Source organism: Rattus rattus, chromosome 12 (genome assembly GCF_011064425.1).
Source record: "Rattus rattus isolate New Zealand chromosome 12, Rrattus_CSIRO_v1, whole genome shotgun sequence".
Taxonomy (NCBI): Eukaryota; Metazoa; Chordata; class Mammalia; order Rodentia; family Muridae; genus Rattus; species Rattus rattus.
In genome coordinates this window covers 71426366-71451182 of record NC_046165.1, presented here as the reverse complement: position 1 = coordinate 71451182, position 24817 = coordinate 71426366, and the positions used below count along the sequence as shown (strand labels likewise).

Sequence of the window (24817 nt, the reverse complement as noted above, 5' to 3'; positions counted from 1 at the left end):
TAAAGGATTTGTTGCCATTTATTTAAAATGGATGATGATCAGGGCTAGAAGGAGATAGTATTCCAGGGACAGTTCTCTCCTGAGGGTGCACAGGATGGTGATATTTCTTCTCTCTTACTACATTGGCATGTTTAAGGCCATTGCAAGAAAGAAAACTATTAGCCACGGTTATCCAGACAGACAGATGGTGGGAGAGAGAGGATGGGAAGTAAGCCTGAGTGCTTGAATGAATTGAAGGTGGAGTTCTTCTTCTGCTGGGAAACTCAGCCTTGTAAGGCTTTCTAATGAGTGGCTAAGGCCTGCCCACATCATTAAGGATATTTCCCAAAGTCTACTCATTTAAGTTTTTTTTCCAATAAGAATAGAATTTATTTGTGCATCTATAATATACTTATCTAAATGTCCATACATAACAAATAATCAGAATGTATGCATGAAATTTTGTGGGCTGTATTTTATAGACACACAAACTTTGCAATTTTATTCTACTTCTTGCCTTTATATAAATTAGGGATTACAGACAACCTTCACTTATCAAACTTTCAATATTTTAAATTTACTGTTAATTCTCAAATCAAATATTGAAAAATATATTTTATTTAAATACAAGGAGAAAATTTTAATCATGACTAAAAATACCACCACAGAAATAGCTAGGTCACTAACCAGAAATCTGTGTTTCATGGCATAGCTGAGTTGATGCATAAAGCTAATTATTATAGTAACTTAAAATGTTAATTTTACCTACTTATTGAGAATGAAGTGACTTGCCCAAGTGTATTCAAATATATCAACTCAGAAAAGGTCTTCACTTGATGTTTATGAGTTAATCCAGACAGTAAAAGAACCTAAGATTAAATAGACTTGATTTGACATAGATTCCTTAAATTTACATTTTTCTAGAAAAAAATTTAAACTTGATGTTGTCATCAGGTTACATCTCCTCAAGTATGCCTCATATTTATATCCCCCAGAGTAAATAATTTTCTTGTATGAAAAATTTGCACAATCTATATCTTACTTTTGAATGACAAATCTGGGGAGGTATTGATGTAAGTTCTAGTGGTGGTCATGCTTAGTGACTGCTTAAAATGATATTGAGAGGAAGCTTAATTCTACTTATCTTGGCCAGAAAGAAGGGAAAAAAACATTTGAAAGTATAGATCAGAACATTCAGAGAAGGAAAATATTAAAAAAAAAAACCTCAAAGGGCCAATATTACAATTATATAATTATTCACACAGAAGACTAGTTACCTAAATCGGAATCTGTTATTTATTTAAAATATGCCACTGTTTGTGTTGTATTTCTAGGAGGAATTGTGAGGAAGGTGAATGAAAGAGCATAATATCACTGTAAGAATCCCCACCGGACAACTGTAGACCACTGGTCAGTGCCAGCACTCTTCATTGACAGCACGGGAACATGCTTCTGTGGATCTGCCCCTGACTACACTGTGGCACAGCACTGAACAAGGCTCTTTTCCAGGTATTTATCAGATAAATTGTATCCACATGGCTTAGAAGCTTAATAGGAGTACTTTTAACTTAGACTCATCTTAAACTTCCTTGACATTCAGAATCAGCCATATTTTTTAATGTGCTGCACACATGCATCCCCCAGCACAAACATGCAGGTGTGTGTATGTGTGTACACACAGGCACAGGTACACACACCCCAGACATACTCATACCCTGCACACTCCTCACTGTCGTCCCAAGCATGTATGTACACACAAACATGTCTGTCTGTCTGTCTGTCTGTCTGTCTGTCTGTCTGTCTCTATCTGTCTGTCTGTCTGTCCATCTGTCTGTCTGTCTATGTATCTATCTATACTATCCAAGACTCTTCAAGATGTTTGAAGCTATGACTCTTTGTCTTTTCTATTTCACGGAATCACTTGCTTCTTTTGATTACTGAAAGAATCACTGGATCATTGGGTCTTGGGTAGGGAGAGATCAATGCTTTTTCTTCCCACTGCTTCTTCATGTTTGAATCTCCAGCACAATTCATAGAAGAGTTCATATAAAGAACACTGAGCTTGAAAAAAATCTTCCAAAGAAGAAGCCTCCTTACTGGGATGTGGTCCCTATTCTTGGTTTGTTTGTCTTATCACCAGAGGAAAATTCTCCTCCATGCTCTGAAATTCAGCGAAAAGATATGCTTTGGGATGCTCCAGAGATGATACGGAGGACTAGTAGAGGCATGGTGGCTTACTTTGGCTGCCTGGGCTTCCCTCTCTGGGAGGGTCATTCTCTGTGGCACATCACGACTGCATTCTTGATGTGGTGCTAAGCTGAGGCATTTCTCTGTGTGCAGAGTGGAAGGCATTGTTGTGTCTCTTTGGGTGTCATTTTCTTATTCAGAGGCTTCTTTCTCAGTGTTGGTTGACCACTGGGCACATGATCTCATTTATATGCTAAAGAGTCATATCTTAAGAGCTTGATACAGCCTATTGTGAACAATAATCTAAGTACAATTTGGTAAAAGATCCAAGAATTTATTTCACTCAGTTTTCCACAACAACCGTCAAACAGAGAAGGCCTATGGTAGAGGTAGTGGAATGGAGTTCTAATCTTAATATGATTAAATCTCAAAATATTCCTGAAACCTATTGCAGTCCCTTTTACTAGAATGTGAAACTGTCAAAAGGTTTATACAGCTCTTTGTGAGGGCCTCCCTGTCTCCTTTAACCCTCTGCCATTCAATTAGTGTAGGACATTTTCTCCTTCTGGATTCATTCAAGTAAGGTCTTGGCAGCTCAGAATTTTATAGATATACCTGAAGCTAAATTGGTAGGCGGCAGTGATGGGCACCGAGCCTTCTCTTTGCAAAAGGAGCCACCTCTAAGGGTGTCTTTGCCAAGGTTTGGTCCTGGAGTATTCAAATAGAGGTCAGGTAGAAACAGACAAGGCATCAGACAGATGAATATACTTTGGGGGCTTCTGGTACAGTGACAGACACCAGTGGGCTAAAACTGGGGAGTCTGGAAACGAAGGCCTTTAATCAGTAGTGACTCAGTAGACTCTTAGCAGGGTAATTGAAAAAAGGGACAGTCATTACTGTCTGTTTGGAAGCTCTGTGGGAACTCTAGGAAAAGCTAAATAGGCAAAGTAAAGGACCCAAAGCTCAGTCCTCGCTGCCTCACTATGCACGCCTGGGCACACTCCTCCTGCCCAGTGGGGATTCTGGCCCTCTGGTTCTCCCGTCCCATTACAGAGTGCACATCTATTGAGGTCATCTTGTGCCCCCAATATTTGGTTTCTTTACTGTTTTATATTTGCAACATTACTTCCTTTTTTCAGCTAAGAAGTAGTTAGTGGGTTCTGTTTTTTGTGACAAGGACTTTGCTATATGGATAGAAAAATAAAATATTTCCCTTTCTTCAAGGAGTGCATGGTTAGGCCCCATTGTTCCTTAAAGGCGACTGTATGTTTGCTCGCTCATTTCTTGTTCAGTGTGTTCTAAGCAGCACGGCACTGCGCTTTAGTGTGCAGGCTTTGGAAAGTTTGATCCCTCTTCCTCAACTTTCAGAGCTCTAGGACTATAGGTGCGTGCTACGACAGCCAGATGATGACTCTTTATTTTAAAAGAGCTATTACTAAGTCAGTAGAAGAGGAATTCTTTCCTTCTCCCTCCCACCCCCAATCTCTCCCATATCTTCTGCTGAGTATCAAGCATAGGACCTTGTGTATGGTAAGTGAATGCTTGACCACAGGACTACACTGCAGCCCCAAAGAGGAATTTCTTAATTAACTTTGTTTTACCCAATAATATGAATTTAATATTTTTATTTAACAGTCTTACATTGCAAAGCACTATGTTTAACCTTTCTGTATTTGGAAGCATCCATAGGCTGAGGATATAACTCACTGGTAGAATACTTGCCTAGTGGCATACATTAAATGGGTGCAATTGCCAGTGCCACTAAAAACACTAAATCAAAGCAAAATGGTTGTGTGGCTTGTGTCTTAGTGGTGTAGAGATAATGCCCAACACAAGAGTATTTCTTTATAAAAGAGCTAGATATGTTTGTGCATGCCTGCAACTCCAGCACTATGGGGCTCAAATGGGAAGGTTGTATGGTCGAGGCCAGCTTGGGCTACAAAGAGAGTTCTAGGCTGGCCTAAGCAGCACTGTGAGACCATTTCACAAAACAACACAAAGATACAAACACATCATAATCCCTCAGACACAGAGAAGGAGAAAAAAACTACTTGGAACTCTATGAAGTCACCATATTTTAAAAGCTTTTCTCCATAAAAATTTCAATATTCTGTTTTTAAAACATGCCTTGTATGTAAACATTATAGAATATAACAAAAAAGTTAATAAAATCTTTGTATTCTCTTTAATCCTGTGCTTATGGAAGAAAATAATATTGAAATTTATATTCTTCAAATCTACTATTTTAGAAATATATGCAAGTAGAAATAATGAATATTTATATATTTGCATGTTTAAAAAATATGCATGTACATATGCATATACAAATGTTTTTTTTTTTTTATTAACTTGAATATTTCTTATATACATTTCGAGTGTTATTCCTTTCCCGGTTTCCGGGCAAACATCCCTCCCCCCTCCCCTTCCTTATGGGTGTTCCTCCCCACCTCCCCCATTGCCGCCCTCCCCCAACAGTCTAGTTCACTGGGGGTTCAGTATTAGCAGGACCCAGGGCTTCCCCTTCCACTGGTGCTCTTACTAGGATATTCATTGCTACCTATGAGGTCAGAGTCCAGGGTCAGTCCATGTATAGTCTTTAGGTAGTGGCTTAGTCCATGGAAGCTCTGGTTGCTTGGCATTGTTGTACATGTGGGGTCTCGAGCCCCTTCAAGCTCTTCCAGTTCTTTCTCTGATTCCTTCAACGGGGGTCCTATTCTCAGTTCAGTGGTTTGCTGCTGGCATTCGCCTCTGTATTTGCTGTATTCTGGCTGTGTCTCTCAGGAGCGATCTACACTTCTGCATACAAATGTTTCTTGATTCCTTTCTTTGTCCCTTTCTTCTTTCTTCCCTCCATCCTTTTTAAGGACTCACACTATATTCATAATAGATTCTTTTGGACTTCCTTTGAAATTAGTTGTTTGAGGTCTTGACTATATGTTGAAATCACAAGGAGAGATAAATTAATTGTTTGAGGTGAGATTGGACATCAAAATTTATAAACATCATTTAAAACATCATTTATAAACAGCCATGTTGAGAACCACTGCCTTTGGCTACTACACATGCATCATTTATAGTTCGAGTGTATTCCATATAGTTCCTGTAGCAAAAGTCATTTATCCATGGGGCTCATTGGTTAAGAACACTGGCTGCTCTTTCATAGGACCCTGGTTCGATTCCTAGCACCCACACAGCAGCTCATAACTGTCTGTAACTTAAGTTCCACAGGATCTTCTCTAGTCTTCAACTTCGCAGGCACACGCATGATACACAGACATACCTTTAGGCAAAATACATATACTCCTAAAATAATAAGATAAACATTAAGAAACTTAAAAAATCATTTATTTCTGTACTAATAAGCATTGTTTGTTTCCAGTACCTCATTTTACTAAAAATTATTTTAATAAGTGTGTACCTTTAGTTCCCAGTTCCCAGTTTCCAGTTCCCTTAGTGCTATGAAATTCAGTCCTGAAAACAGGATTCCTTCATGTAGAAGTATAGACATTAAAATTCTCTTCAGTACCAACTTATTTCCCACAAAAGGCCTTAAGAATACTGTCAGGAACTGTATGTAAAGACTGAACCCGTTTTTCATGCTTTCGTCAGTGGGACAAAAGCAAGTGTGTTTGGTTTTATTTTCTAACTCTCCTGTACCTCAGACGTACAACTCCTTTGTGATTCCATTCCAGTGGTTTTTGTATTTTCAATGTGGCCATTTGTATTTTACTATCAAATTTTAAGGCTCTTTGAATAAGAGAATATTCTCCTTTTCTGTCCTATGTGCTCTGACATTTTTTCCCGGTCTTCTTTTTGTCTTTTGATAACTTGATGGAGCACTAGCGTATAACAAAATGTTGAGGATATGCTATCATTCATCACCAGTATGTATTGCTTCAGTAGCTCTCGTGTCACCATCATTCCCAATGGGTGAGACAAGTCTAGTCAACTTCAGCCATTCATTCGGACTCCCTACCCCCAACCCAATCCACGACTGCTAGGCTCCTTCAAATAGTACTAGATCTAAAATTCCTCTGTCTTTAGGTTTTTCTGTAGTTTGAACACTGTGTGAGCTTACCTTCCCCTAAGTGAAATACTTAGATTAAAGCTTCATTCTTGGGTGATTTGTGATGGTAATCTTCTGAACTTTTGTAGTTTATGGCCACTCAACCAAAATGAACAATTAGGAACATTGTGATAGTTCTCGTATATAATATTTTCAAGCAGGAAACTTACGTTACAGAACTGAAAGAAACATACTTTGTGGCTTATTAGTTCAATTGAGAGGGCACGATTGGACTCACAATACCTAAGAAGTTAGTTTACTGCCAATAAGATACTTTTTTGCGAACCTACAAAGTGCAAGGCACTTGCTAAGTTCTGCAAGAGGTAAGACACATGTGGTTATTACATTTTGAAAAAAATAACTTTTACAATTAAAATATAATTATATTATTTCCCCCTTCCATTTCCTTCATCTAAACCCTGCCATATACTCTCCCTTTCTCCTTCCCAAATCATAACTTCTTTTTCTTTATTATAATATATATGTATATAGATAATATTTATACATTGATATACGGATGTATAAATATGTAAACACAACTTGCTCAGTCTGTGAGTGTTTAGTGTTACCATGTATATATAATTTCAGGTCTGGTCACTTTGTATTAGATAACCAAATAGGGGAAGACTATCTCTTCCACTCTCAGTATTCCTTAGTTGCTTGTAGTTCTTTGTTTATGACTGGGGCCCCGTGAGGTTCCCCCTTTCATGTCTATTGGTTGTGTACTTGTTCAGGTCTTGTTTAGGTAGTCATATTGATGTATCATTGCTGATATGTATCAAGGGTGAAGCTTCTCTGTCATTTCTAGGAAACAGTATCTCATGGTCGGTTTCCTTGGTGCTCTGGCTTTTAAAATCTTTGTTACTTGTGTACTTTTAAAGAAATTTATGGGAATGAAAGCCAAATCTCCTACTTTCTTTTATAATTAAGTACCATAAAATAATTATGAAAGAGAAGCAGACTTTTATTGAATCAGGATAGATTTCCTAACGTCAGTACTTTGAGATAATTCAAAAATGAAGTAAAAAATGAATGGCATTTTAATAGACATAAAAGGACCCAACATTGACAAAAACAAAAGACTGTTAAGGTTTTGAAGGTTCATTATCTTAATATAGAAGTCAAATAATGAGTGGTCTCAGTTGGAGTTTTATGATTTGGGAACAAATTGGATACTATTCTTGGTGGATTATTCTGAAATGAAAAGAACCAGGTAAAAACAGGATTTAAAATAACTTACATATTCATGCCAAGCCTCATAGAAAAACAGTCATTTCAATTACTTCATCCCTGTATTACTGAGGATAATTTAAAATTTACCTCCTCCCCCCAGATCCTCTGGAACGCTCGTTAGATGGGAGCTCTAAATCAAACAAGAGTGACTGAATTTGTCTTCCTGGGCCTGACTGACAACTGGGTGTTGGAGATTCTGTTTTTCATACCATTCACAGTCACTTATGTGTTAACACTTTTGGGGAACGTCCTCATTGTTGTCACCATCGTCTTCACTCCACGTCTCCACAATCCCATGTACTTCTTTCTGAGCAACCTGTCCTTCATTGACATCTGCCACTCATCTGTCACCGTGCCCAAGATGCTGGAGGGTTTGCTTTTAGAGAGGAAGACCATTTCCTTTGACAATTGCATCGCACAGCTCTTCTTCCTGCATCTCTTTGCTTGTGCTGAGATCTTTCTACTGACCATTATGGCGTACGATCGTTACGTGGCTATCTGTATCCCATTGCATTACCCCAATGTGATGAACATGAAGGTCTGTGTCCAGCTTGTCTTTGCACTCTGGCTGGGGGGCACTGTTCATTCGCTTGTGCAGACCTTCTTGACTATTCGTCTACCCTACTGTGGCCCGAACACCATCGATAGCTACTTCTGTGATGTACCTCCTGTCATCAAGCTGGCCTGCACAGATACATACCTTACCGGGATTCTGATCGTGTCCAATAGTGGAACCATCTCCCTCGTATGCTTTCTAGCCTTGGTCACTTCCTACACAGTCATCCTGTTTTCTCTTCGAAAACAGTCAGCAGAAGGTCGTCGGAAAGCCCTGTCCACCTGCTCGGCCCACTTCATGGTGGTTGCCCTGTTCTTTGGGCCATGTATCTTCATCTATACTCGGCCAGATACCAGCTTCTCCATCGACAAGGTGGTATCCGTCTTCTACACAGTGGTCACCCCTTTGCTGAACCCTCTCATTTACACCTTGAGGAATGAGGAGGTGAAAACGTCCATGAAGCATCTCAGGCAGAGACGAATTTGCTCATGAAATCATGCGTGTGCATGTGTGTGGGGCCTTATGATGACAGCTGCAGTTGTGGCCACATCTTGAATGTGGGAGTAACAAGTGATCTTAGACGCTGAGCCGTTTCTCCAGCTCAGAAAATTCATTTTCTTAATAAAATACTCAGAAGATCAAAAGTTAAACATTTTGACTAAATTGATTGTGACTTTTTATTTTTGTGGTTGATCCTTTCACATTGGAATCTGTCTACGTCCAAGCCTCAAAGATTTTTGACTGTTTTTTTCTTTCTTTCTATAGTATAGAATAGAGTTTATTCAGGGTATGGGGAGTGGAGTTGAGGGAGTAGAGATAAAGGCAGAGAAACAGAGTAGAGGAGTAGAGGTCGGCAATGAGCACGTGGAGGATTTTTGACTGTTTTACTTTACAAATTTTATAATTTTTTCCCCAAGTTTGACAAAATTTATTGTAATTTTAGTAAAGACACTCAGCCCAGTCATCTCTCTCTATCTTGACCTCAGGTTAATTTGTTTTTTGAGTCAAGTAAAGAACATGTAGGAGAGATATTATTTCAACAAACAGTAAAATGGACACATGGACAGTTTGCAGACATAAAAGTTAATTTATGTATCTTGATATACTTAAATCATGCATGAACTAATAGTGCTAATGTACATTTCCATCGTGGACTTGGGGCTTATTAAGTAAACTAAATGTAGTGAACAATGTGTTAGGAACACCTGCAGGCTGCTTCTCGGAAGTCATTACAGTAAAAATTGTCTAGTGAATGATCACCACCCATGAAACTCACTGAAGCTGCCTCCAAACTTAACATTCCAAGGACATTTTATCTCTTCGTTTGTCTGTGACTATTAAAGGTGCATTAACTGTCACAGTTCCAAAGCCCATATACATTACAAAAGATACAAAATAAACCACCTAAATACAGAAATCTAAAAGCATATGTGATGAGAGACTCACAATGAAAATGTGTCTGAAGAAGCATTTCTGTCCTATTTCAGCCACTAAACGTGCCTTTGAAACCACTGCTCGGTATGTATATACTTAAAATAAACCATGGAGTTGTACAAATAAGAAGTCCTGTGACTTCAATTCAAATTCTATCTAGTAAGTTAGTAACTTAAATGCTTCAAAAGTCACAGAAGGTGGCTGCCTCATCTGTCTTCATACAATGTTATACCCTTTTCCTTTTTTGGTATTTAAATCTTTTAAAAAAATAAAAGCCAGCCAAATTCTTAAGCAGTATGCACACTGATATTTTTGGTGGTGTTTGCACTTTAAAAGAAACAGCTTCCTTAGTTTTGCCTCAAGTTCTGGTGGAAGTGTTTTATAAGAACTAGAATAGAAACCAAGAGAAGCACATTCAAGATAATGATTTCCTTTGTAGCAAATAGTGTCCTTTGAAGAATCCTGAGCAGAGACCATCTCCATTAAAGTGGGCTAGTTATAATACTCAGTACTCCATACAAGATATTGTAAACGAAAAACAATTTTTTAAAGAGCAAAGTGTCTGTACCCACTGATACGGAAGAAGTACTAACATATAAAATGGTCCAGAACAGAGTGAAATGCCCACAGGAAAAAGTTTATTTTAATTGTATCTAAATTTACTTTCAGTCAATAGTCTGGTAACATTGTCTTCTCAATCCAATACTCCCTCTCTGTAAGGCTGTTCCAGGGAGCCAGATACGAGAACTGCTTTCAGTTTGAAGTAGGTAATAACTTTAGGATTCCCTTTTAATGTGCTAATAGCTATGTCTAAAAAAATATGCAATTCTGATTTCTTTATTATCTGCAACCCTGGGAAACTAATCATGTGAAACTACAAAATTAGCTAATGTCTTGAAATCTGTATGTAAACCATAAACTACCTCTAATTGCAAACTCTCATTTATCAGTGTACCACGCAACCTTTAAAAAAACAGAAAAAAGGAAAAGAAAAAAGAAAGAAAAACGTTTCCAAAGCTAGTCTTACACCATTCTTTACAAAAAGGAGACTGACTGCTCCTTCTAACTGCACCCGCCCACACCCCAATCTCAGAACACTTCACGCAATTGTCTTGGTCATAGACGTTTCCAAGATGAGATTTTCTAATTCGCTCCCTCTGCTTCTGGTTACCAGAAAAGCCATGCTTTCCTTATTAAAGGAGTTTGGTCTGGCTGATGTTGGTGTGTCCCTTCCAATATTCTCCATCCTCATCTCTGTTTCTGGAGGCGTTTCTTCCGACTCACCATCTTCAGCTTCATTGCAAGCTGCTGCTACTGAAAGAGTTTTGGAGCAAGAGGTGTAACTGTTTCCTTAGGCTTACTTGCTTCGAGCCTAATGGAGATGGCGGATGCTTTCCTTGCCATCTGACTACCTAGGGCAAATCCGAACTTGGACATCTTTCTTTGTAGGCTTTGTTGGGAGGTCTGCAGCTTCTTTTTCAGCTGATCACTTTTCAGCGCTGCGACTGGAACTTTCCCCTCTTTTATTGGAAGAAACAGTCTTAGTTTGCACAGGTTTTTCTGCTTCTTCTTCAGCTCCTCTGGCGGCCTGAGCTCGCTGCGGCTTCTCAGGCTTCTCCTCTTCCGCCTTCCGGTCTGCCATCTTCCCCACCGTGGCCTCCCAAATTTTGTAATTTTACCTTTAAATTCTAGGTTTATAATGTTTTGGGTTTAGTTTTTGTACATGGTATGAAATAAGTTTGAGATTCATTTTATTCATCCATTGGCTTGATATGGCACAGTTTGAGATATTTATTTTATTATTAAATTACTTCTATTGAGAAAGACTTGATCTTTCAAGAGTGGATTTCTTTTTCTTTCTTTTTTCTTTTTTCTTTTTTTCGGAGCTGGGGACTGAACCCAGGGCCTTGCGCTTTCTAGGCAAGCGCTCTACCACTGAGCTAAATCCCCAAAACCCCTCTTTTTTTTTTTTAAATATTTATTTATTATATTTATATGAGTACACTGTCGCTATCTTCAGATCTTCAGACACACCAGAAGAGGGCATCAGACCTAATTACAGATGGTTGTGAGCCACCGTGTGGTTGCTGGGAATTGAACTCAGGACCTCTGGAAGAGCAGTCTGTGCTCTAAACCACTGAGCTATCTCTCCAGCCCGGATTTCTTTTTTTATTAAATTATTTTATTTACTTACATTCCAAATGTTGTCCCCCTTTCTGGTCCCCCTTCCCAGAGTCCTTCACTTCCTCCTCCTCTCCATTGCCTTTGATAGGGTGCTCCTCCAGCCACCCACATACCCACTCCCACCTCCTCCCCCTTCCATGGGGCATCAGGTCTCTACAGGATTAGGAGCATTCTCTGTTACTGAGGCCAGAGAAGGAAGTGTCCTGCTACATATCTGTTGGGGCTACAGACCAGCCCATGTATGCTCTTCGGTTGGTGGCTTAGTCTCTGGGAGCTCTGAGGGGTCCGAGTTAGTTGATACTGTTGTTCTTCCTATGGGGTTGCCATCCCCTTCAGGTCTTCAATCCCCCTAACTCTTCCATAGGAGTCCCTGACCTCAGTCCAATGGCTTCGTTTGTAACTCTTTACATTGGCTTTCATGTCTATACTTACATGTGAGCATACTGTCCTGACTATTTTAGCTTCATAGTGGGCTTTTATGTGTTTTGTGACCTCATTGGTCTTTCTCAAAATGTTATGCATTTTCATGTGTATCTTGGGAAATGTTTGTCTACAGAGTAAAATGTTGGATGGAATCTAGACTGTTGTCACATGATCTCGATAGACGACCTGGGAGAGAACTAAACTGAAAAATATTCAACCTCAATCTGCTAATTTGAGAGATCCTATTTTTGTTTATGTTTTCTTTAGCTTCTTCATTAATATTATCATTTGAATTTCTAATAAAACAGAGTTCATTAAGCTTATCTCCAAATATTTTGTTTCTTAAAAATAGACACAGTGGATTTTATTCAATTGTAAAGAAGACTAAAATTTGTCAGATGCAGGAATATAGATGGAGTGTAGATGACTATATTAAGTGACAGAAGCCTGAATTGGGCATGGTGGTGCATGCCTGTAACCTCATTTGGCATGGGGAGGCAGGAGGAACAGGAGTTCAAGGCCAGCCATGGCTATGTTGTGAGTTTGAAGTCAGCCTGAGTTTCATGAGGCCTGTCTAAAAAACAAAAGCAAGGCAGAGTTGAAATACAAATAATCACATATTTTCACTTACACATGAACTTCTATAGATAAAAAAAAATCCCGATGTAAATAAGACAGATTGATGAACACTTTACAGGAAGTATCTAAAAGAATAGAGTGATGGGAACAAGCAAGGTAGGAAAGGGGAAAGAAACAAATATCTCACCATTTTTCTCCCATGGTTTCTCATATGTACACAAACACATATATATGAGCTAAGAATATATATATGAATATATATGAATATATTGCATATGGTTATCAGAATGAGAAGTGGGGCATAAGAGAGGAAATACAATGACATGAATTTATGAAAATGGTGCAATGGAATCCCACTTGTACATTAAATAAAGAATAAAGTATAAAAATAAGACACATTTTTTCTTATTAACTTGTCTACCATTATTATAGTCTTAATTTTCAAGCTGTTAGGGATATAGTGTCTTTTCTCTCATCATAGATGCTGGGTATTCTAACAGTGGTTGTGTGCACACCAGAGAGGCAGAGAGCCAAGTAGGTTCAGTCCATGAAGCTGATGCCTCAGCAGCACCAATTCAGTGCTGAAAAGCCAGGAAGGTCCCTGGAAAGTCATTGGCATTGAGTCTAACCTAGAAGGAGAAAGACACTGAAGTTTGATGTTAGCATTACAGGCTCAGGGAAGCAGTGAAGGCAGGAAGGAACTAGTGTTTTACTTTATTGATTGTTATTATTAATTTCATTTCTCATGTTTGTCGTTAATATGCAGTTACATATGTTATCTTTATTCTGTTGACATTGTTAAATTCAATCACAAGTTGGGCTAGACAAAATCTTTCCCTTCTCTTTCCTGTCCCCTTCCTACTTCACCTCCTCCTTCCTTTCTCTGTTTGTCTTTTGATAGAGATTGAACACAAGGCCTTACAGATGTTGGCAAGCCCTCCATGAGTGAGCTGCCATACTTTAGATCTTCTGCAAGGTTTTAAGTCTTTCACTTTGGTAACAGCATCATCTTTTAATAAGATGTTTGCATCTTCCGTTCTGATCTGCGTCATATTTGTTTTTTTTTCTTTCTGTCTTATTGTGCTGACTGGTTTCTATAGAACAGTGTAGGACAGGGGTTTTGTAGTACAGGCAGCTTTGTGCCTAAGTGAGAAGAAAGCTTTCAATAGTTTATAAAGTATAGAGTTGGGGCCAGAGAAACTTCTCAGAGGTTAAGAGCGCTGCTGTTCTTCCAGAGGACCTGAGTTTGGTTCCTGGCAGTCACATGATGGCTCACAACCACATATAACTCATTCCAAGGGGTCTGACATCATCGTTCTTTTTCCAATGACATCACTCTCATTGGTGAGAGATGGAATCTCAGTGTAGCTTTAAGTTTTATTTCTCTGATGACTGTTGTTGTGGAACATTTTTCAAATATTTATTGACTACTTGTACCATATCTTTTGAGAATGGTTAGTTCATTTCATTAGCCCATTCATTGATTTTTTTCTTTAGTTTTTTGAGTTCTTGGTGTATTCTAGATATAAACCTTCTCTGGCAGATGCAAAGTTGGCAAAATTTCTTCCATTTTGTAGTCTGTCTCTTTTTACATAATAATGGTTTCCTGGCTGTGCAGAAGTGTTTAACTTCATGAGGATTCACCAAGTATTAGCTTTATTTTCTGAGTGACTACAGGAGTCCTATTCAGAAAATCGTTCCCTATCCCTGTATCCTCAAATGAATTCTTTACTTTCTCCTCTAACAGCTTTGGGGTTGATTTTTTTGTATATGATGAGATGTAGGTATCTAATTTCATTCCTCTACCTAGAAATATGTGGTTACTAGCATCATTTATTGAAGAGACTATCTTTCCTTCAATGTATATTTCTGAAATTTTTGTTTGAAAAATCAGGTGTCTGTTGATGTATGGGCTTATATTTGGCTTCTCTATTCTGTTCCATCCATCTACATGTCTGGTTATTAGCTTATATTAGACTGTCTTTGTTACTTAAGGCTCTGTAATAAACTTGACTCAGGTATGTGACACTGACAGCATTATTCCTTTTATTCAGGCTCGCTTTGGGTGTTTGGTGTATTTTGTACTTCCGTATGAATTTTAAGATTATATTTTCTATATATATATGAAGAATAGCATTGAGATTTTTATGAGGAATACACAAGCCTGAAGACTGCTTTTGGTAGACTAGCATTTCATATTATTATTCCTGCAGTCAACACACATGAAAACAGCATCTCTAACTTCTAGAATGGTTTTCAATTTATTTTTTGTAGTTTAATATTTTCATTGAAGAAATGTGTCACTTTGTGGGTATGTCATTGTTTTTGTTTTTCTTTTCTTCCTAAGCATATCTGTGATTGAGGATACTGATTTTTTGTATCTTAATTTTGTATCTTGCCACCTTGCTGAAAGTTTCAATCAGCTCTAAAAGTTTTCTGGTAGAGTCTTTAGGGTCCTTTATAGATAGAATCACATCATCTGCAAATAAAGGTATTTTGACCTCTTTTCCCAATTGTGTCCCCTTTATTTCCTTTCCTTGTTCTATTGTTCTAGCTATGACTTCATTAAGCACCATGTTGAGTTGAACTGGAGAGAGCAGGCAACCTTGTCTTGTCCTTCTTTTTGTGTATTTGGTATAATATTTGCTAATATAAAATTTGGCTATGCTTTTGTTGTATAAAGCCTTTATTATGTTAAGGCATGTTCTTTTGATTTATGTCTTTTCAGGGATTGTCATCATGAAGGGATGCTGGATTTTGTAAGAAGACTTTTCTGAACCTATTGGTCATTACTTTAGTCTTAGTCTATTGCTGTGAAGAGACACTATGACCATGGTAACTCGTATAAAGGGAAACATTTAATTGGGGCTTTCAGTTTCAGAGATTTAGACCATTATCATCATGGCAGGAAGCATCGTACCATGCAGGCATGGAGAGGAGCTGAGAGTTCTACGTTACGATTGGCAGGCAGCAGGAATAGAGAGAACCAATGAGCCTGACTTGGGTTTCTGAAATCTCAAAGCCAGTTGCATATTTCTTCTAATAAGACAACACTTCCTAATCCCTCCCCAGTAGTGGCACCTTTTGATGACCTAGAATTTAGACATGTGGGTCTGGGGGGGACCATTCTAACTCTGTTTAAAAGTTTAAAGGCCAAAGTCTCTAATACTCATGGCAGTCTCTTAACTTTAACTCTCTGTAAAATCAAAATTATAAAGTGCATCATGTACTTCCACTATATAATGACACAGAATATATATTACCCTTCCAAAATGGAGGAAACAGAGAATAGTGAGGAAATGCTGGACCAAAGGAAGACCTAAAATTAGCAATTCTAAATTCTGCATCGTCATGTTTGGTATCAAAGCACTCTAAGAATCTCCAACTCCTTTCAGCCTTGTCTCTCTTGGCTGGTTCTACACTTGGTCTGCAGCTTTCCTTGACTCACACTCTGGTATCCCCAACATCTTGAGGTCTCCAATACAATCCAGGCTTCATCTTCACAGTTACACACAATGGCCTTTCTTGGCCTCTATGCAGGGGCACCCCTGACACATGCTGGGCCTCCACAGCTTTTATTAGTTGTAGAGTGAGATTCTAAACCACTTTCTTGTGTCCTTGACCAGAACCACATGGTGGAAGCCGTCAAGTTCTGCTGCTTGTTGGAGCTGCGATTTATCTCCTACATTTTCACAGCTTTCTGTTTTGGATGTTTCTTCCACTGCTTAAGCTTTCCTTTCATTTTTTTTTCCCACAAGTTGGAAGCTTAGCTGGGTGGAGTCTTTCCCCTAGGCTATCACTCCCTTCATTGCCATTTAGCTTAAAACTTAACCTTTTTAATCTGCTTGATCCCTGACCTAGTTCCATATACTTTCTTGTCTTCTTATTCTCTTCAAAATGTATATTTTGTATTGTTCCTCGCTCAGCTTGTTCCTTTTAAAATTATAGGTCTGCATAAGAGTGGCCGTTAATAACCAAGTAACACAGTTGTAATTAGGCTGTCTTGAAATTTCCCTCTGCCAAGTGCTTCAATTTAACCTCAGGCAGATTCCTCCTCCTCCTCCCCTCCTCCTCTCCCCTTCCCTTCCTCCTCTCCCCTTCCCTTCCTCCTCCTCCTCCTCCTCCTCCTCCTCCTCCTCCTCCTCCTCCTCCTCCTCCTCCTCCTCCTCCTCCCTCCTCCTCCTCCTCTTCTTCTTCTTCTTCTTCTTCTTCTTCTTCTTCTTCTTCTTCTTCTTCTTCTTCTTCTTCTTCTTCTTCTTCTTCTTCTTCTTCTCAGGACAAGGGAAGAAAGCAGTCACATTCCTAGTCAAAATTTCCCAAGTATGGTCTTTAGGCCACTTACTAATATTCTTCTACTCTGAATCTTCTTGAGCTGGGCTCTCATAATTTACATTTCCTCAGCACCAATGTCTTCCACACTCCTACTAGTGTGGCCCATTAAGCCCCACTTAAAGTGTTTAACTGCTTTCCTAATCCAAAGTCCCAAAGTCCACATTCCACCAACAAGAAGCGTGGTCAGGTCTGTTGTAGCCATACTCAATACTTCTGGTAGCAACTTCAATCTTAGTCAATTTTTTTTTATTGCTGTGAAGAGACACCATGATTTTGGCAACTCTTACAAGAGAAAGCATGTAATTGGAGTTTATTAAAGCTTCAGAGGTTTAGTTAATTACTAGCATGGCAGGAAGCATGGTAACATGCAGGCAGACCTGGTGCTGGATCAATAGTTAAGAGTTCTATATCTGGATCCACAGGCAGCAGGGAGAGAGAGAGAGAGAGAGAGAGAGAGAGAGAGAGAGAGAGAGAGAGAGAGAGAGAAAGAGAGACACACACACACACACACACACACACACAGAGAGAGAGAGAGAGAGAGAGAGAGAGAGAGAGAGAGAGAGAGAGAGAGAAAGATCAGGACTAGTTTGGGATTCTGAACCACAAGACTCACCTCCAGTGGCACACTTCTTCCAACAAGACCATACCTACTCCAAAAAAGCCACACCTCATAATTACTCCCAAGTAGTGGTACTCCTGATGACTAAGCATTCAAACATATGAACCTATGGGGGGCATCCTTATTGAAATTAACCCAATGTTTAAAGGTTTTTTTTTTTTACCCCAGTGTCCTCTTTCCCCTCACTTTTAACCTGTAATCTACTATTCTCCCTTACTTAATGTGTCTTCTTCAAAGTTCAATTTCTGGCTTTCACTTGTGCTCAAATACGCAAAACAAGCTTTGACACCAAGACCCTTATATGAGAGAGAATATGAGACATTTGTCTTATGAGGCCTGAGTTGCTCACTTTGTATAATTGTGTCCCACTCATTTACCAACAAAATTCATTATTTCATTTTTCTTTTCAGCTGATTAATATTACACTATCTATCTATACATATACATCTATCTATCTATCTATCTATCTATCTATCTATCTCTTATTTTTCTTATCCATCCATTTGGTAATGAACATCTAAATTTTGATCCCACTCTCTAGCTATTGTGAGTTCAGCCTTGATGAACATGGATGTTCAAGTGTTTCTATAGTAGGATATAAAGTCCGTTGAGTATATTCACAAGAGTCGTACAGAAGGGTCATATGTAAATTCTATTTCTTGTTATTTTAAAAGGATTTATTTTTTTATGTGAATGGGTCATTGCCTATATGAACATATATGTACCAGAAGTGCCTGGTGCCTGTGGAGGCCAGAAGAAGTTGTTGGATCGCTTTGAACTGGAGTTACATATAGTTGCGAGCTACCATGTAGGTGCTGAATCTAGGTCTTCCACAAGACGAACAGGTGCTCTTGACAAGGAGAAGAAAGCAGAAAATATCAGAGGGAAATGCAACCAGGAAAGGTACTAAGAGGATCAATATTGTTGTCTTTAATGGTGAAGGGACTAACAGTCCTGGAATGCCTATAGAAATTGGAAAACGAAACTGAGCTTTCAGAAAACATGTCATCTTCCTGACACCTAAAGCTAGTCCAGGGTGGCGTGTGCTGAATGTCTGGATCACACTGTGCACTGAATGTCTGGACCACAGACCTGCAATGCAATGTTTATGGTGTTTAAAGAACTAGGTTGCAGTAGTTTGGTAATAGCACAAATAAAAATGTTAGTGTCAGTACTTACCATAAGAGCACATGCAAACATTTAGGTAACAATCTTAATAATATTTTATAGCTTGTTTGGAAAATGTCAACAAATCAAAATAGTTAAGAGGGCAACTCACATGTTTACAATTTCAGAGCCTGATTTCTTTTTTTTTTTTTTTTTTTTTTTTTCTTTTCTTTGTTCTTTTTTGAGCTGGGGACCGAACCCAGGGCTTGCGCTTCCTAGGTGGCTCTACCACTGAGCTAAAATCCCCAGCCCCCCAGAGCCTGATTTCTTGAACTTGATGTATTGTAGAATAGATTTAATGACACATTTTGAGATGCAGGCTAAAAGTATATAGTGTATGTGGAGGATTTTGCTTATTTTGAAAAGAATTTAGAATCCAATGATATTAACTGACATTCTGTTACTTGTACAAATGATACCCAAATATATTCTGGAGTATTGGGCACAGACAATATGGGCATAGGTACATCACAGACATACAGAGTGCAGAGTGAATGACCCATCAATTGCAACAAAAAGGCAAAACATGATTGAAGTGAGAGGGCAAAGATGTGATCTGTTTAAGCAAACAAGCTGTTCACAAAAATATTAATATCTGAAACCCGTAACTCTTTAGTTGATAATAATGGGCAAAATATTGTCTACTCCTTAATCCTCTTATAAAACTAAAGTCAAAATAAAAGTCTTATGTGATACAAGGGGTGATGAAAGAATGTCTGGGTATAACTTCTAAACTTATATTTAAGAATTTAGGAGGGGCTGGGGATTTAGCTCAGTGGTAGAGCGCTTACCTAGGAAGCGCAAGGCCCTGGGTTCGGTCCCCAGCTCCGAAAAAAAGAACCAAAAAAAAAAAAAAAGAATTTAGGAGAGAATAATTATACTTTACATTGTTTACATTTACATGCTCAGTCCCATTGTTATTTATTATATAGAAACAAACCTCTAATACTTTATTTGAAATATTAAAATATTTTTCTATTGAATGGAATGTTATGCCTGAGAGATTCAGTGGTTGGAGAAAAGGCAGTTGAACAAGTGTCAAGGTCTTTTGAGCTGTTTAAGGTGTTACAGGCTAAGCTCATAGTGTAAGCATAGCTCCTGGTTAGTGAGGGCAAGGGGATAATGAATTAAAAGCTAGCCTCGGGGCTTGAGACCCCATATGAACAACAATGCCAAGCAACCAGAGCTTCCAGGGACTAAGCCACTACCCAAAGACTATATATGGACTGACCCTGGGCTCCAACTGCATAGGTAGCAATGAATAGCATAGTAAGAGCACCAGTGGAAGGGGAAGCCCTTGGTCCTGCCAAGGCTGGACCCCCAGTATATGGGATTGTTGGGGGGAGGGCGGTAATGGGGGGAGGATGGGGAGGGGAACACCCATAGAGAAGGGGAGGGGAGGGGTTAGGGGGATGTTGGCCCGGAAGCCAGGAAAGGGAATAAGAAACGAAATGTAAATAAATACTCAAGTTAATAAAGATGGAAAAAAAAAAGCTAGCCTCAGCTATAAGTGCATTTGAAAAGAGCCTAGACTACAAGATCTTGTCTCAAAAAAAATTACAAAAGTCCAAAAGATAAAAAACAAACACACACACACACAAACAAACAAAACCTCCTTGAGCTGGAGAGATGGCTCAGTGATGAAGAGCACTGACTGCTCTTCCAGAGGCCTGAGTTCAATTCCCAGCAACCACATGGTGGCTCACAACCATCTGTAATGGAATCCAATGACCCATTCTGTGTGTCTGAAAACAGCTATAGTGTGCTTATATAAATAAAATATATAAATCTTAAAAAAACTCAAAAAAAAAAAAACAAACAAAAAAACCCCTCAAAACTCCAAAACAAACAAACAAAAAAAGATTATTTTCATCTTATTCTTTATCAAGTACACACATTTTAATCTTTTGTCAGAGTCTGAAATAATTTATGTGAAATGGAGAATAGATGTTTTACATCTCCAGAGAGTTGTGAAGATTCCCACAATTGTGATTGATAGCGGCTATTCACAGGTGACAACCTTAGTGACTGCTAGGCAACATTGGGTGATGTCGTCTTTCCTATCAACAGCCTGTGTTCCTCTGCTGATTCCTGCACACAGGGGCTCTGTGCTCTTTGGAAATCTATCCTCACACCTACCATTGCCTATAGGAAAAGGACATCTGTTTTATATGAATCCTATGATTTTAGAACTTGGATCTTTTATCATACCAGACAGAAAAAATATGATTTAATGCTATCCAGGCAGTTATGTTTGGGGAAAACAAGCATGGTATTAGTGAGCTGATGTGTCTGTGTGAAATTAACATGTGCTACCTTAAATAACCCCCTTCCACTAGTGCCTGCATAACCAAAGCTCAGAACAACTGACATAGGTCTTGAAGCTCAAATCACCTACTAATACATTTACAGGTAAAGGGCCATGAGAAGTAGAGATGGTTGTTTTGGTCGAGGGATTTATTGATGGCATCCTCACTGATGGCTGATGGCTTAGGAGATCCAAGGTGAATTGCAGTGTGACTCTGAGTGACGGAGTCACAGTGAATGTCTGATTTCCAGTATGTCATGCTCCTTTGTAAACACAGGTTCTTATGTAGCCCAGGCTAACCTTAAACTCAACAAGTAGCTGAGGCTGACTGTGAAGTTCTGATCCTCCAGCCTCCACATCTTAAATGTAGGGATGACAGCTGGTACCACCATGTCTAGCCACTTCTCTTTTGTAAATATGTTTCTTTGTTTGCCAATTCCATTTGCCACATGCCTGTTTGCTGTGGTGCAGGCTACCCCAAAGCAATGAAAGGAGCTGGAAAGAGAGCATGGACTCAAGTTGGTGTTCTCTTTCAGTACTTGAAGCAGCATCAAGTGCTTATGATTAGTTTAGTAATAAGTGCTTAGTTGGGTTAGTTCTCCACACAATAAACAGACCAATCCAGGCATAGTGGTTCATGCCTGTAACTCTAGTGTCTGGAACTTAAGGGCAAGGGGATCAGGAATTTAAGGCCAGGCTGAGCTACATAAATGTCTGTCTCAAAAACAGCAATAAACCATTCAGTGGTGGCACACACCTTTAATCCCAGAACTGGGGAGACAAAGGCAGGTGGGTCTCTATGAGTTCGAGGCCAGCCTGATCTTCAGAGCAAGTTCCAAGACAGCCAAGGCTACACAGATAAATCCTATCTTGAACAACCAAAGCACAACCAACCAACCAACCAACCAACCAACCAACCAACCAACCCACAAACCAACCAACCAACCAACCAACCAACCAACCAACCAACCAACCAACCAACCAACCAACCAACCAACTAACCACGATAAGAAAAATCTATTTTAACCTAACAAAACCTACGTGCCATTTCTCCTTTCTTTGCTTACTCAATTTTGGCATCTTCACACTGTATGAAAACGACTCTTAAACTCCTTAAGTGAACACAGATTTTTCATTTCTCCAGTGACCCATTTGCTGCCAGCCTGCCCTGCTGTCCCTATAGTGGTTGTCACTTGGAACAAGCAGTCTCCCCAAAGAGATTTTTGTACCTGACATTTCTTTAGCTTGGAATGCTTGCTGCTTCTGGTTTTTCATGGTTGGTTTCTTCTCGTGTTTCACACCTCAGGTGTAATGAAACTTCCTCAAAGAGGTCAGTGCAGGGCACGCCACCCCTCTGTGTCCATGGCACTCACTCTGCTCTTTCTTGTAGCATTTATAACTGTATTTAGTTGTTCACATTTCTGTTTTTGTTTTTTAGTAGACTGTATACTCCATGTAGGACTGTCTATTATATATTTGCTGCATTTGTAATCTAAAAATCTAGATTCCAGCACAAATTTGATGCTCTGAAAGTATTTGTGAAATAAGAAATAAAATGTTCCCATTCTGATGGCACATTTGAATGAACTCCCAAGAGCATTAGTAACCTTAGTGGATCAAAGTTTTTCTTTGTCACCAGTCATATTGCAATATCCTTTGTTTCATTTACCTTCATTTGAGAAGTCATTTAGGCAAACATCACAATGAGCAAAGTAGGTGAGAGTGGTTGGTTCAGAAATCTGGTCTTGTTTAGATTTCTGGTTAATTGAAAGGCAGGAAGAACAGAATGAGATAATGAATTCAAGTTGGTATTTTCTCCCAGTTCTTGGAACAATAGTGTGTTGGCGGATCTGTTTTGAAATCCAATCTTGTGACTTTTTTCTTCTTGTCAAGTAGGGAAGTGAACCCAGGGCCACCTACATGCCATGTACACATTCTGCACTGAGCTACACTCTGGGTTCCCTGAGTCCTGTCTATGGTTTTGTAGTAGGGTGATTTTCAGCATGGTATTTGGTGTAGTTGGATGAGCGTGTAACTACTGCTGTTGAGATAATTAAGTAAGCCCCACTCACTATGATAATGTCTACAATGTGAAGATGTTACTAGTCACAGCAGTTACCTTGACTGTTAGATATAGGACCAGAGGAAAATGTTGTAAGTCACATCACATGGTAAAAATAACATAAAGTTGCTGCTTTGCTTTGGATCACCAAGAATCCTAAGGGCTTATCATTTTCACTTTTCTCTCCTCCTGATTAACTTGTTCAAGGCACTCTTCATGTCCTCATTCCGAAGAGTGTAGATTATGGGGTTCAGTAGAGGGGTGACAGCAGTGAAAAACACAGATACAACCTTGTCCTCTGGAAGGCTGGTGGATGGGCGTGAGTAGATGAAGATACAGTGTCCCAGAAACAGAGTGACCACAGTGAGATGGGCTGCACAGGTGGACAGGGCTTTCCTCTTGCCCTCAGAGATCTGCTGCCTCAGACTCACAAGGATGACCGCATAGGACACTACAAGAACCACAAAACATACCACAGAGATCAGCCCACTGTTGGAGACAATGAGAATCTCGATGATGTGGGTGTCAGTGCAAGCCAGTTTGATCACTTGAGGTACATCACAGAAGAAGTTGTCAATCTCATCAGGACCACAGTAGGGCAGCTTGATGGTGAGTGAGGTGAGAGATATGGAGTGGATGGTGCCCCCTGTCCACAGGGCTGTTGCCAGCAACATACACACCTTCCAGTTCATTATTGTCATATACTGCAAAGGTTTACAAATGGCCACATAGCGGTCATAGGCCATGACAGTAAGCAGGAAGATCTCCGTGCAGGCAAAGAGGTGCAGGAAGAACATCTGGACCACACAGGCATCAAAAGAGATGAGCTTGTCTTCTGACAAAGTGTCACTCAGCATCTTTGGGACAGTGACAGTGGAGTGGCAGACATCAATAAAGGATAGATTGCTGAGGAAGAAATACATGGGAGTATGGAGCCGGTGGTCGAATATGATTGTTATGACAATGAGGATGTTACCAACCAGTGTCAGGACATAGAAAATGAGGAATATGAAAAACACAGCCATCTGTACTTTCGGGTTTGCAGATAAACCTGTGAGCCGAAATGATGTCACTGAAGTTTGGTTGATGAGGACAGCCTTTTCCATTTTTTTAATTCTCTGTCAGAAAGTAGAGTTAAAAACTTGAAACAAACGTAACACTTAACACTTACATCAATCATTTGGTCCCTTAGTTTCTTGGTTATTCATGACCTCATCTGTATTTATAATTTGTGGGTCAAATATCTTGTGTTTATTTATTGTTCTGCTCACCCTCCTCTATACCCTCGATGTTGAGAATTCGATAGCAGCTCAAACATGTGAAATGCTTGCTTTACCTGTGAGCTACAAGCTTTCTCTTGTGTTTCTTAAAAACATTCTCTTTCAGGGTTGGGGATTTGGCTCAGTGGTAGAGCACTTGCCTAGCAAGCGCAAGGCCCTGGGTTCGGTCCCTAGCTCCAAAAAAAAAAGGAAAGAAAAAAAATTCTCTTTCAACACCTAGTGAACGTGATTGTTGGGGGAGGGTAGTAGTGGGGGGAGGATGGGGAGGGGAAGCCCATATAGAAAGGGAGGTGGAGGGGTTAGCGGGATGTTGGCCTGGAAACTGGGAAAGGGAATAACAATCGAAATGTAAATAAGAAATACTCAAGTTAATAAAGATAAAAAAAATTCTCTTTCAGCATCTTCACT

At 39.3% G+C, this 24817-nt stretch overlaps 2 protein-coding genes and 1 pseudogene across 2 annotated transcripts; 1 reads left to right on the top strand and 2 right to left on the bottom strand.

Moving 5' to 3' along the window:
• Nucleotides 1-7586: 7586 nt before the first annotated feature.
• Nucleotides 7587-8513, top strand: LOC116913966 (olfactory receptor 1509). Its single transcript, XM_032918234.1, has one exon. The coding sequence runs from the start codon at nt 7587-7589 to the stop codon at nt 8511-8513; it is 927 nt and encodes a 308-aa protein (XP_032774125.1).
• A 1881-nt stretch (nt 8514-10394) lies between these two features.
• On the bottom strand, nt 10395-11097 carry LOC116913229 (annotated as a pseudogene).
• Nucleotides 11098-23302: 12205 nt separating this feature from the next.
• Nucleotides 23303-24235, bottom strand: LOC116913968 (olfactory receptor 4E1). The gene has a single exon (XM_032918236.1). The coding sequence runs from the start codon at nt 24233-24235 to the stop codon at nt 23303-23305; it is 933 nt and encodes a 310-aa protein (XP_032774127.1).
• Between the last annotated feature and the right edge of the window lie 582 nt (nt 24236-24817).

Bases quoted from the DNA above. Each gene is read 5' to 3' on its own strand.
- LOC116913966 (XM_032918234.1), top strand. From the start codon at position 7,587: ATGGGAGCTCTAAATCAAACAAGAGTGACTGAATTTGTCTTCCTGGGC.
- LOC116913968 (XM_032918236.1), bottom strand. From the start codon at position 24,235: ATGGAAAAGGCTGTCCTCATCAACCAAACTTCAGTGACATCATTTCGG.